We start from the raw sequence: 13,239 nt of genomic DNA on the forward strand, positions 1-13,239 counted from the left end.
TTAGAAATGTTTATTTTTTTAGTAAAAAAAACTGTTATAAATAAAATTGTATTAAAAAATAAAATAAATCTTATATTTACAAAAAATATACGTTTGTATTCTACACCATACAAAAGGCATTGGGTATTTTGTTGATAATGTCTTTAGTGAAATGCATCTGGCCAGCCAACTCGATGTAGTGTACACCTGCTACCACAGAGAGTCGCTATTGAGCAGTTATTAGCCCCGTTGCGAAGTGGTGTCCCAGTAGCCTATACGCCGCAACCCCAATGTGTGGTGTAACACAGCACACACGCACACACACACGCACACACACACACACGAATGCACACACACACACACACACACACACACACCACTGAGCTGTGTGGGAGAGAGACACATGCATGCACGCACGCACGCACGCACACACACACACACACACACACACACACACACACACCACTGAGCTGTGTGGGAGAGAGACACATTTATGCACACACACGTGCAAGCACACAGCGTGCCTTCAATGCATTTTAAAACCAATTACATAAATATTTTGCCTTACACATTATTTACTAGTATCCAGTCAGAATTAAAATTATATTCAAAAGAGTTTAACTATACCATGGGAAATTTCACAGACATTATAAACATATTTTTAAAGCCTAAAATCAATCAAGTGCTGAAACCTTATAATACATGGATTGTTTTACAGCAGTTTACAAAGAAATTAGTTATATATGGTACTTTGTAAGCCCTAGCACTCATATTTCCCAACTACTTCTCAAGTTAGTGAAACTTCACACTTTCACACTTAATCATCTTTGACACTTTTTGCAAACCAATACATACAGTTCTCGTGAGTTTGGAAAACTGTTGGACAGTTTTGTGTGAGCAGTTGAATTTGAGTGCAGAGATTTGAGGGGGAAATACTGCAGGTGTGACAAATGTGTGTATGCAATTTTATTAAAGGAATATGCCACCATTTTGGGGCTTAATACAGTTAAAATCGTTGGCCAGGGTTTATAAAGGTGGTAAAGTGTCTTGTTTTTCATGTTAAGCGTTGTCTTGCTTTAAGACAAGTTAAAAGAGGGAATATGTCGCTAAGCTAGTGAAAGTCAATGGATCCGTGTAGCATGCTACGATTTTAACTGTATTAAGCCCCAAAATAGTGGCATATCCCTTTAACTAATCAACAAATATTGCACAAAACACAGCACAATTTTAGTAAACCTTAGATCAAATTTGCAAGACTAGTGTTATAAGAGATGAGTAAGAATACGGTGACATTTAGATATTTCTAATGTCTTACTTCTGCAATTAAAGGCTCTTGCACACATGTTGTGCACAGATACATCCAATAGGTTATACTGTATTATTAGACATATATACGTATTATATACAGTACTGTGCGTATGCTAATACACACTGAATAACTTGAAACAAAACCCTGATATTGGCCATATCAGTGTCAGACATGACATTGAAAGTGAAAAGTGAAAGCCCATTGGGAAACTCCAACTCCCATTGTCATTGTGGCACAGCACTCCACAGCACACAAGTGAACACTGCACACAACGAAATTCCATTTATGCCTCACCCGTGCAAGGGGGCAGCCCTCAGTGGCGCCCCATGGGGAGCAGTGCGGTGGGACGGTACCATGCTCAGGGTACCTCAGTCATGGAGGAGGATGGGGGAGAGCACTGGTTGATTACTCCCCCCACCAACCTGGCGGGTCGGGAGTCGAACCGGCAACCTCTGGGATGCAAGTCTGACGCCCTAACCGCTCACCCATGACTGCCATTGCATCACGTTTGCAACTATTGGGGCAATAAAAAATGTTCCCGTTAATAATCTGAGATAGTGGTGGAATCCATGCGCTGCATATCCTTCTCCTCACATGATAACAAGGTGCAAAGAGCAAAATATCTATTAGTTCAAATATCAACTCAACAATAGACCATATACTACAGTACTGGGGGAGCGTAGTTTCAATCCTTTGTGGAAAGGAATGTGAGGATGCTATGACAATAGCATCAACAATCAAAGAAAGAAATTGCATTTGGTGCCACCTTCACCAATTACACCCATGTGTTGAGATCTCACCATTATCAGTTTTTCATTTTGTACAAGACTTAATAAGTGTACACTGTCTCAGGTACTGTACAGTAGAGCACCTGTGTTGAAAACATTTAGGTCCACGGTCCATTCAGACTATTTCTTATGTGACCATTTGTGACCCTATCAAACAAAACAAAACAGTATCAAACCAGAAGTTTGTTATCTTCGTTTATTGTCTATTTTTTGTTTGTTGCAGGATTTGTATTTATTGCACTGTCATATAAGGTAATGCACTGTATTAATCTGTTGCTTTTTCACACAATTAAGTCCATCATTTACAAAACGTGCTTGAAAAAGTACTGCAGTATATAGAATATGGTCTTGCCTGTAAACAAACTACGGTTTGCATATGAAACTAGAAGCACTCAGATAGCACAGACCTCCGCCAAGGAAGCTGCTTAATAGAACATTTGAATATGTTACACCTTAAATCTTTCTCCCTTCTTTTTCTGGAGTCCCCGCAATTCAATTTCTGGTCATTAGGGGCGTCTAGATATACAGTATAGGCCAGCAACGGTGAAGAATCTTTTAAAAAGTTCTGGTTCTGGTTCCTGATCCGGATCACTGCCAGAATTGAATCACTAGTTCCTTGGGTCATCATTACTAACAACTCCACAAAGTTTTGTCCAAATCAGTTGATTAGTTTTTGAGTTATGCTGCTGCCAGAATCTTTTAAAAAGTCTTGATTCCGGTTCGTGATCCGGATCACCACCAGAATTTAATCACTTGTTCCTTGGGTCATTATCAACAACTCCACAAAGTTTCGTCCAAATCCGTTGATTAGTTTTTGAGTTATGCTGCTGACAGACAAATAAACAGACAGACAGACAGACAAACCAACGCGACCGAAAACATCCTTGGCAGAGGTAATGAAATGTAGAATAAGCTGCAGCAATATACATTTGCAATAGCACAGAATAACTTAGATGCATCATTGGAAAACATCAATTTCTACATCAATAACATTAATATCTAGTCCCATATCTTCAGAGGTATTAATCACCTGTTCTGTCTCCCTGACAGGGTAAGAAGCCATGCATACCTGCCCATGTACACCACCGAAACCTATAGCCTAATGCACTGGCATAACGCAAGTACTTCAGGCCCCCCCAGGTTTCCTCAAGTCAAGGGCCCATGTGGGCCCCCCGAGGCGGGGCCCCGCCTCTGTTGAAAAATCTGCCCTTTTGATGACATAATTTTCCCCTTAATTCAAGTGGTAGACTACATGAAGACCATTGACAGTCAATATAGCGCAGACCTATAAGAGCCTTTAAAGGTGTATGCCACTATTTTGGGGCTTAATACCGTTAAAATCGTTGGCCAGGGTTTATAAAGGTGGTAAAGTGTCTTATTTTTCATGTAAGCCGTTGTCTTGCTTTAAGACAAGTTAAAAGAGGGAGCATGTCGCTAAGCTAGTGAAAGTCAATGGATCCGTGTATCATGCTACAATGCTACACGGATCCATTGACTTTCACTAGCTTAGCGACATTTTCCCTCTTTTAACTTGTCTTACAGCAAGACAACGCTTAACATGAAAAATAAGACACTTTACCACCTTTATAAACCCCAGCCAACGATTTTAACTGTATTAAGCCCCAAAATAGTAGCATACCCCTTTAAGTTCATATATCATGTCGTTATCAGCACTCTGACAGCAAGGCTCACTTCTCAAATATTACTTATCGATTATTAGCGCCATTAGTGTCACTGTCTTGAGCAGTGCATAAAAAAGCACAGTGTGTAAAAGAAAGTGTTGTCAGGCAAAGACTGATAAAAGATGTATCGGAATGGCTGGCATCACACAAACTGGAATGAACTTGTACTAGAGTACCCTAATCAGACTTCCTCAAGGATATCATAGAGGCTAGCAATTAACCTCAATAGACACTTAGCAGATATCCCAGTGCAATGTCAAGCCTTGCTCACATAAATTTTAGATGACAGTACATTTTTAATTGTCTCAATCTATCCATCGATCAATACTCTCCATGGACAAAGTGCATTGTGAGGCTTTGTTCTTACTAGATTGAAGACCTTACTTCTGATGAAGCATCGTGATACTGTAGACCTGCACATGGCCATTCAAAACATCATGGCAGTCATTCAAATCACAAAGTCCATGTGCTGCAAAACGTCATAGTACATTTAAGACAAAACCCTATTAAATGTTTGAGCCATTTTCTGGTTGTTATGTGTTCGTAAAGTATGGCTATATATAATATAGAATATATATATATATAATAATATAATATAATTATTCAAACAGTGAAGCGCCAAACAGGGGGAGTAGTGGAGAAAAGAGTAGGAAATAAGGGACGTAGTGTGCACTGCAAGAAGAGGCAAAGAGCTGTGAGAGTGAAAAGAAGACACTGATGTAACATGAAGTAACCTACAGTATATGGCTCGTATGGACCACTGATTACATGAACTGACCCCTGACCCCAGTCATGGCCCCTTATGCATGTCTGTGGTGTCTAGTCTACAGGAACTAGCCGATCAATAATGCCCTTGGCTTGCATCAAGATATCTTTAAAGGTACACTGTGTAAGATTTGTTGTTGTTTATTTCCAGAATTCATGCTGCCCATTCAATAATGTTGCCTTTTTTATGAATACTTACCACCAACGTCAAATTCTAAGCATTCATTGTGACTGTGAAAATTGCACATTTCATACATGAAAAAGGGGATGTTCTCATGGTCCGCCATTTTGAATTTCCAGAAATATACATTTTTAGCTGCAATGACTGTACTTGGGCCATACTAGAAAATATTACTTTATTACTTAGTAAACGTTCATGAAAACATCAAATTTGACAATGCAGTCAATGTGCAGCATAGTTGCAGTACCTTCTTTGACCATTTGCTGCACAGTGCACCTTTAAGATAAGGCATTTTCAGCCATGAACTTTGAGTGATGTTGATATGACAGTGTGATGGGTATCTGTCAGTGCAAAGGCAGCAGGCACTTCAAAAGAATGAAGCACTTAACATAGTTGTAGATGGACAATAAAATGAAACACATTGAGCTGCGTATCGCTATATTTAACAACAAGGATGTGTTCAGTCTATTTGACAATGCTTGATAATGGCTGTATTATCTCAATCATCTGCGATAACATTCTGCCTTAAAGTACAAATTCTACTTCTCCAAGGTAATATCAAAGTTGCTTTCCCTTCTTAAATATGATATTAAATTAATTAAATGTACAATTTGCTATGTGACTATGACATTTTTCAGGGACATGGGATTAAGGTAAACATTATTGAGGTAAATATTATTATTAGCGACAGTTGGTGTGTTCAGTTGATGGGTTGGTTTGTCAGAAATCATTTTGCATTTTTGGAGGGTTTGCACACAATGCATTTTGTTAATAGAAATTCAGCAAATAATAGCAAAAATATAATTTACTTTTTTAGTGCCAAAAAGAGAATATATGTGAGGGAATATTTTATTAATAGATTATTTTGTTAATATTAACTTTGAGGCTCGCGCTAAGCCCCCCACATTTGGGCTTGCATGCCCACGGGGACCCCAGTTCGAGTCCGGCTGGGGTCATTTCCCGATCCCACCCCGTCTCTCTGTCCAACTCGCTTCCTGTCACCATTTCAGACTGTCCTATCAAATAAAGGCATAAAAGCCCATTAAAATGTATATATTTTTTAAACGTTCAGGTTGTGAATATCTCTCCATTTCTAGAAATAAAATGTAGTGTATCGCCACTATTTCCATGAATTTCGTAGGTGTCCAAAGCATACCTGATAAAAACATTATGGTCTCTCAACATGTAAAACACGTGCCCTTGAGGACGAGCTCTGATATTGACAAGATAACCAAGAGATGACTTTAAGGAGCCCATGCATGTCTATCAATATTGTCCAACCAAGAAGTCAGTGCTCAGCTGAAATGTCACATGTCGGATGCTCCTACGTTTGGAAATAGATACTGTCACGACATACAAATACAAAACGAGATAGTAGAAGTAGATTCACTGTTACAAAGGTAATTATGTAATAACATTTGTGATATAATACTACTGGTAATAACATCCATCACAGTACTTCTACTTCATACAACTTTGATTGAAAGTGAACGCCCATTGGGAAACTCCAACTCCCACTGACATTGTGACACAGCACTCCTCAGCACACAAGTGAACACTGCACACTGCACACAACGAAATTGCATTTATGCCTCACCCGTGCAAGGGGGCAGCCCTCAGTGGCGCCCCATGGGGAGCAGTGCGGTGGGACGGTACCATGCTCAGGGTACCTCAGTCATGGAGGAGGATGGGGGAGAGCACTGGTTGATTACTCCCCCCACCAACCTGGCGGGTCGGGAGTCGAACCGGCAACCTCTGGGATGCGAGTCTGACGCCCTAATCGCTCACCCATGACTGCCCGTCAGTCAGTGGTACTTCATTTTCCAAAGCTGTTCATTTCATGTGGTATCAAACATGTTTGTTGAGTGAGGTGATAAAGGTGTTTGGTCACAGCCACATGAAAGCGGGACACAATGGTGGAAGGGGAAAGCATGGGAAGGGGAAGAATGTCTCCTAATGACTTACAGGGACGGGTCATGGACATGAACCTCATGCCCTTATCTATCTTGGGTAATATTAGGTGTCTCGACCCATGTTATGTAAGAAACACATGTCTAGCATTTTATGGCACAAAAGTGAGATCTGCACGGAGGTCTGCACTCTCTGAGTGCATTTCTAGTTGGTTAGTTAATTAGTTAGTTAGTTAGTTAGTTAGAAACATTATTGTCCCGATGGGAAAATTATGTTTAACTAGGTAGAAACAAGATGGAAACAAGGACATGGATAGCACATTTCTGGGACTGGGACGTCTTTGAGGAAGGTTTCACACATACGTACATTGTCAGAGCTCAGAGCCTTGTGACAGCTAAAAGTGTCTACTTGGTCAAATGTCATTGGCCTCCTCTTGAAACAACCATATCAATATCTTGGCCATTAAGGTCATAAAACAAGTTTAAAAATTAGCTGCTGATAGTCCACTGTGTTGTGAGTAATATTTATCTAGGCCTACTTTAATAAGTCTGTTCTCTTTTGTCCTCTCATACCTTATAAGGTCCTATACATCTTGAAATGTTTTAAGAAGGGTTAGGACCTATGTCATATTTGATCAAATTTTAAATTTTTCACAGAAGGAAAATAGACTCAAGGCAAAATGTTTGTGTGGTCAGTGCTGAGTGGCACCCACTTTGGCAAGCATAAACACAATTACTCCACCCATTTGCTTCCAGCAAGGTTTAGCAGCATATGTAGGTAGTTGTGGAGATATTCGCCATCCCTGCGCAGCAGCACTTGCGTTTTACTTAGGTTACACAGTGAACAACTTTACTGACTACTAGCTTAGCTTGAGAAAGACACACGGACAACATCTTCTCCGTTGGCTGGCATTCTTCATACTGCTTGCAACTGAACTCAGCCATTTATTCAAACACACATATGAAGCATGGTAGTGGTGCGCGTGCACCTGCATTGGCACTGACGTCATCACGTCATACACATTGATTGGATGCTGATTAACATGGCTTTGCCCATATAACAAAATATGCTTAACAGTAGTACTGTAGATTGCACAAATTGTACTGTATATTTTAATGTCCATGTCCATTTACAGCTTTGGACGGGCCCAGGACAAAGTCATCTGTCCCACACCCAATACATAAAATGAAATAAGGACCCAATTCTGGGCCCCGTCTCTCTCTGGGCCCGGGTCAAGGGACCCCTTTGTTCTCCCCCTGTTGTTCTCCCCTAATGTCCATTTAGTTTCACTGCTAAGGCCAGTTGGGCCAGGTTACAGACCAAAGGCCTCAGTCAGTTTGGAGATATTCTTGAAAGACACTAGTGTAGGGGCATGGCGAATGTGTATATGTTCCAAAGGGAGGGGGCAGCCAGAGGCGCATCTTTTCACCAGGCTAGGCAGGCAGCCGTAGGCACAGCCTTGGGGCACAGCCTTGGGGCCCCCAAGCCTACAGATGGTACATAACAGCCAAGACTGAACTACAGTAGTGGCGATTTGTTGCAAATTTTCATTCTTTTACATTTTCACTTGGGGCCCCAACTTACCCTAGGATCGCCTCTGGGGGCAGCAATACAGCTATGGCCTTAGTCACCAAAGGTCCTTATGGTAGTGATGGGATTTTCGGCTCTTCTTTGAGATGCGGTTCTATTGGCTCTTCCGGCTCTTTCGGCTCTTACTGTAAACGGCTCCCTATATATTTTTTGTACATAATTTATTAAATTAATAACTTTACATTTATTTTACAACATTTTGTTTCATTGCTGACATAGTGACACACCTTGGGCAGTGTATACGGTGAATTTTTGAATAACACTTTTATTATAATCAGTCATTAATAATGACCCAACATACCCAAATACAAAGTAAATTAAAAAGGTATTAATGCATACTATATATTTCTGATTGCTGTGAGTGTGTCTGTAACACCTGCTTTGTAACCACTGGCACTTTTAGAGGATACACACAAAGAGAGGGAGGTGGAGAGAAGGACAAAACAAACAAAAAACAAAAACGGCTCCCCCCAAAAAATCATCAAAACGGCTCCCATTGTGAAGCCGGTTCCCGTCGTTCACTTCAAAAAGCCGGATCTTAGAGCCGTTTCGTTCGTGACCGACACATCACTACCTTATGGCCTGCTGCGGGGGATGGCAAGCCGGTCCTTGCCAGAGGACCTTGAGAACCTTGACTGTAAATAGAGCAGGAGAAGATGTGAGAGGGCACAGAGTGATGTATAGGCCAAGAACAGGATTTGATGTGTGAGACTTCACTGGGAGACAGCGAGGCTGCTTGAGTGTGGGGGTAATGTCGCCACTTTGTGAATGGTAGGACCCTGGCTGTTGAGTTCATAGCACACTGTAGCCTGTCAAGGGTTTTGTTGGGCAGACCACAAAGGACTCCATTGCAGTAATCCAGACAAGAGGTGCTGAACCTATAGTGGATGTTTGATTTGTAGTTGAACTGATCTGTTGTGTTACCTAACCCACGTTCACTTTTCGTCCGTTTAGACAGATTTATGTTTTCTTTGCATGAGGTCTATGCCACGGTGGTTTACAGATGTTGTTCTTTTGCAGTTCTTTGATGCATTTTCTTATGACGCTTTTTACTCATTTACTCAGAACAAAAATGCTTCTGAAATGGTCTGCGAAGATGTGATGCTATACCGTAATACATTGGCATGGATGGTTTTCTTTTGCCCAAAGTCCTCCTGCTCTCAGATAAATCTTGCATGTCTTATTCCTCTATCAGACTTCAAAGTTTCATGAGGATCTCTACGTTCTTACCACATCTGCTTAATCTCCATTCACGCAAAAAAAAAAATCCTGCAAACCCTAACATGATTCCAGTCAAAATGCACATTGCATGGTGCTCATTTAGACATTCTTGACATTAGAATTTTAGGGGCGCCGCTTAAGTACAAGAATTCATAATTCTGTGCATATCTACTTGTGCATGTCTGTACGTGTCTGTGCATGTCTCCTTGCTGACCCACACTCATACAGTATGACTCTTGTACACGTTTCAGTATCTGTCATTCACCATCTTGAAAAGATTTATCATGTTGTACCCTCCTGCGAGAGGTAAGGTCTTGATAGACCTTTTTGGAAATTACTTTTTTATCATCTAAAACATGTTGTGCGACACAAAAATTGGTCAAAGCCTTGATTTCCAGCTGCACCTATAGACTGTGAACTCATTTATCTTAGAAACTTTCTATTGTTTTCCATATTGTATGAGGAGTACATAGTTTGGACAAAGATGTAAATGGTTTGAAAAATCGTAAAAATGGCTGTAAATATAATATTCTTCCCCCAGGCTAAGGTCTATTTTAATGTAAAAGGTCTTTCAAAGATTCTTAATAAAAGGGTAGAACATTTTACTTGAGCATTGCTGGGCTTTTGTTTTTATATTTTATTTATTCTTTGAAGATTTTTTTGAGAGTAGCCTATTTTCTGTATGTTTCTTCAAAAAATGAAAGTATATACATCATTGCAACTGTAAATGGATTTCAGATTTTTTTATTGTACAGAAAACTTTTTACAAAAATGTTGAATGTCTATTCCACAGATTTGAACAATAAATAAATAGTACAATTGTAAATCATTATTTATTACTAAACTATAAATAAACGTATCAATCTAGTAGGCATTTCTGTTGCACTACCTGAGTCAACTACACGTTACATAATAGAACATCACTAAAAAAACATAATTCCAGTTATCAAAAGTCATTGGATGTGCAGAACATTAAATGATCCAGTGTATAACTCACCATTCATTCCCTGACATTCCTGTGGATACTGGTATAAAATATCAAATGGACATAGAATAAAAAAAAACAGTCAAGTATTGTGCTTAACCTAAATAGTGTTGTGCACCCCGCCTCCAGTCCTTTTTTGACACATTACAATCTGTATATTGTGAGTAGTAACACTGACATTCAATCACACCTTGTCTTCAGCCAACTTGTCATCTATCATCCCATTCATGAAACCGGCCTTCATGCTATCAAAATCACCCGGCACGTCGAAGAACACCTCGTCGTCAAAGCAGAGGTCGTCCGGGTAGGCCGCGAGGAAGGGCAGCTTCATGACGAAGCCGGTCACCACGCCTCCGACGGCCGCAGCGGCGATGGTGGCGAAGATGGCAGCCACCTGGTACATGGCCTGCGTCTCGGCGGTGCGGCCCAGCCCGGCCTTCAGCCCCGGGATCAGCTCCCGCAGCGCGTCCAGCTTCGGGTCTCCCTCCATGGGCGCGCGGTGGGCGAAGATCTGGTACATGCTGGGGCCGTAGGTCTCCTCGGTGGCCAGCAGGATGGCGCAGATGCCCGCCGTGCAGGAGATGAGGCCGGTGAGGCCGTGCAGGTTGTGGATGCCGCACTGGTCCTGGATGCGGAGGCGGCGCGCCAGGAAGGGCGTCAGGTACTTGTAACCCAGGAAGCAGGCCGTGCAGCCCATGATGCCCAGCGCGTAGGCGGCGGCCGGCGTGATCATCATGTCCACCGAGGCGCCCACCGTCACGCCGCCCGCCAGCGTCACGTTCTGCACGTCGGCCATGGTGATCTTGCCCCGCTTGCTGAAGACGGCGGAGAGCGCGAAGGCGGTGAGCGTGGAGGAGCTCAGGCCGATGAAGGTGTGCAGGATGGCCCGGTGCTGGTCGTCGCCCTTGAAGGTCAGCGCCGAGTTGAACGACGGCCAGAAGACCCAGAGGAAGAGCGTGCCCATCACCGACAGGATGTCCGACGTGTAGCTGGTCACCTCCTTGGCGTGGCCCTGGTTGAGCGCCGGCCGGTACAGCACGAAGGTGGCCCCCAGGCCAAAGTAGCAGGCGAACAGGTGGATGAGGATGGAGCCCCCGGCGTCGTTGATCCGCAGGTACTTGAGCACGGCCCACTCGGTGGCGGCCCAGATGGGGATCTCCAGCAGGGCCATGACCAGCAGCTGCACGGGGCTGACCTTGCCCAGCACCGCCCCGAAGGAGATGAGCACCACGGCGCAGGCGAACTCGGCGTTGATCAGGTTCACCACGCCCAGGTGGATCTTGCCGTCCCAGTAGAACTGGAAGTAGCCGTGCACCAGCGTGGCCCACTGGATGGCGAAGGTGGCCGTCAGGAAGTTGAAGACCATGCCGCCGAAGCCGTAGAAGCGCAGGAAGGCCAGCAGGCAGCCGAAGCCGATGAAGATCATCACCTGCACGTCGGTGAAGTAGGGGTAGTCCCGGTACAGGGCGTTCTGCATGGGGTCGGTCAGGTTGTTCTGGAACTTGGCGTCGGCGCTCTCGTCGTAGGTCACGAAGAGGGCGTAGAGGGCCAGGAACACGGCCTCGCACACAAACACCAGCACCGGCAGGCGCACACGCAGGCTGGTGTCCTTCGTCATCCTTGCGTTATACTGACTGACTGACTGGCTGGCTGTGACACGACTGGGATAGAACCCTTCTCTTGCCTCCCTCTTCTTTTATACAGGCCCGGACCAACTGATAAACGGGGCTATTGACACAAGCAGGAGAAGGAGGTGAAGCTAGAAGAGGAGGGTGGGGGGTGGGGTGCATGCATGTGCTGTGTGCGACAGAGGACTCCTACTACACATACAGTATGCACGTCTCGTGTGCGAGAACACAAGCTTTTTGGACTTTGGCCTTTTTAATTACACCGCTAAGACATTGTGACAGGCCAGCAAAATGGTGTGGCTTGCATAACCTAAGCTGATTAATGAAATGACCACTGATGTCTGTACAGTGAAACCCTGCGCAGCATGACCGCTGCAGCTGATGTTTCCCCATGAAAAAGGATTAGGTAGCCTATTAGAGCAGCTACAGCAGTTAGCTTATTATAACACTTACAGCAGTTAGCTGAGAGTCAAAAGTGATCATAGGGTGGCCCTAAAAAATGTTTGGACGGCTAAATATTTGGCTGTTATGTCACCGCATGCTCAAGGCTGCCAATTTTTAGCCGAGAGGTAGTGGGAGGGTGGCTGGCTGACCCAGAGCGACCCAAATATGTGTGTGTGTGTGTGTGTGTGTGTGTGTGTGTGTGTGTGTGTGTGTGTGTGTGTGTGTGTGTGTGTGTGTGTGTGTGTGTGTGTGTGTGTGTGTGTGTGATAAATTAACCACCAAATATATTTCTCATAATTTAACAGTAATGACTGGCCAATAGGTCAAAATATCTGGATAGAATAGTGCCTGTCTTGGAAGACTGTATTTTCTTTGTAAGCAGCATCCCGTTGTCAGCGAGATCACAAGTCATACAACTATGTGTGGAAGTCCTGAGCTTGAACCTGTACTTTGTTTCTGCTGACAACTCCGAGGGTTTGTACTGACATCTGGTGGTGGAGATTTGTAAGAGCAGCATCTGGTCGCTCCTCTGCACTGCTCGTCGTTCCTAAATTGCGTACACAAAGGGGAAAATGCACACAAAAAATTGACAGGCGAATGTTTTCAAACCGAACCAATTCGAGTTTCCACCAGAACACAACCGTACAAGTGTATGTTACCTTACCGTGAATTGTAGTCCCACACGGATTTGTTCACAATCCAACCACCTGGTGACTCCGTTTTTTGCGCAAGTAACCAGAACTCCATACTTTTAAT

At 43.3% G+C, this 13,239-nt stretch overlaps 1 protein-coding gene across 1 annotated transcript; it reads right to left on the bottom strand.

Annotated features, from left to right (window-relative positions):
- Positions 1 to 10,204: 10,204 nt before the first annotated feature.
- On the bottom strand, positions 10,205 to 12,029 carry LOC134463084 (ammonium transporter Rh type B-like). The gene has a single exon (XM_063216325.1). It carries the CDS (start codon positions 12,027 to 12,029, stop codon positions 10,596 to 10,598), a length of 1,434 nt encoding a protein of 477 aa, XP_063072395.1. The 3' UTR covers positions 10,205 to 10,595.
- Positions 12,030 to 13,239: the final 1,210 nt, after the last annotated feature.

The sequence above is a fragment of the Engraulis encrasicolus genome, chromosome 14 (genome assembly GCF_034702125.1).
Source record: "Engraulis encrasicolus isolate BLACKSEA-1 chromosome 14, IST_EnEncr_1.0, whole genome shotgun sequence".
NCBI classification, from domain to species: domain Eukaryota; kingdom Metazoa; phylum Chordata; class Actinopteri; order Clupeiformes; family Engraulidae; genus Engraulis; species Engraulis encrasicolus.

Bases quoted from the DNA above. Each gene is read 5' to 3' on its own strand.
- LOC134463084 (XM_063216325.1), bottom strand. From the start codon at position 12,029: ATGACGAAGGACACCAGCCTGCGTGTGCGCCTGCCGGTGCTGGTGTTT.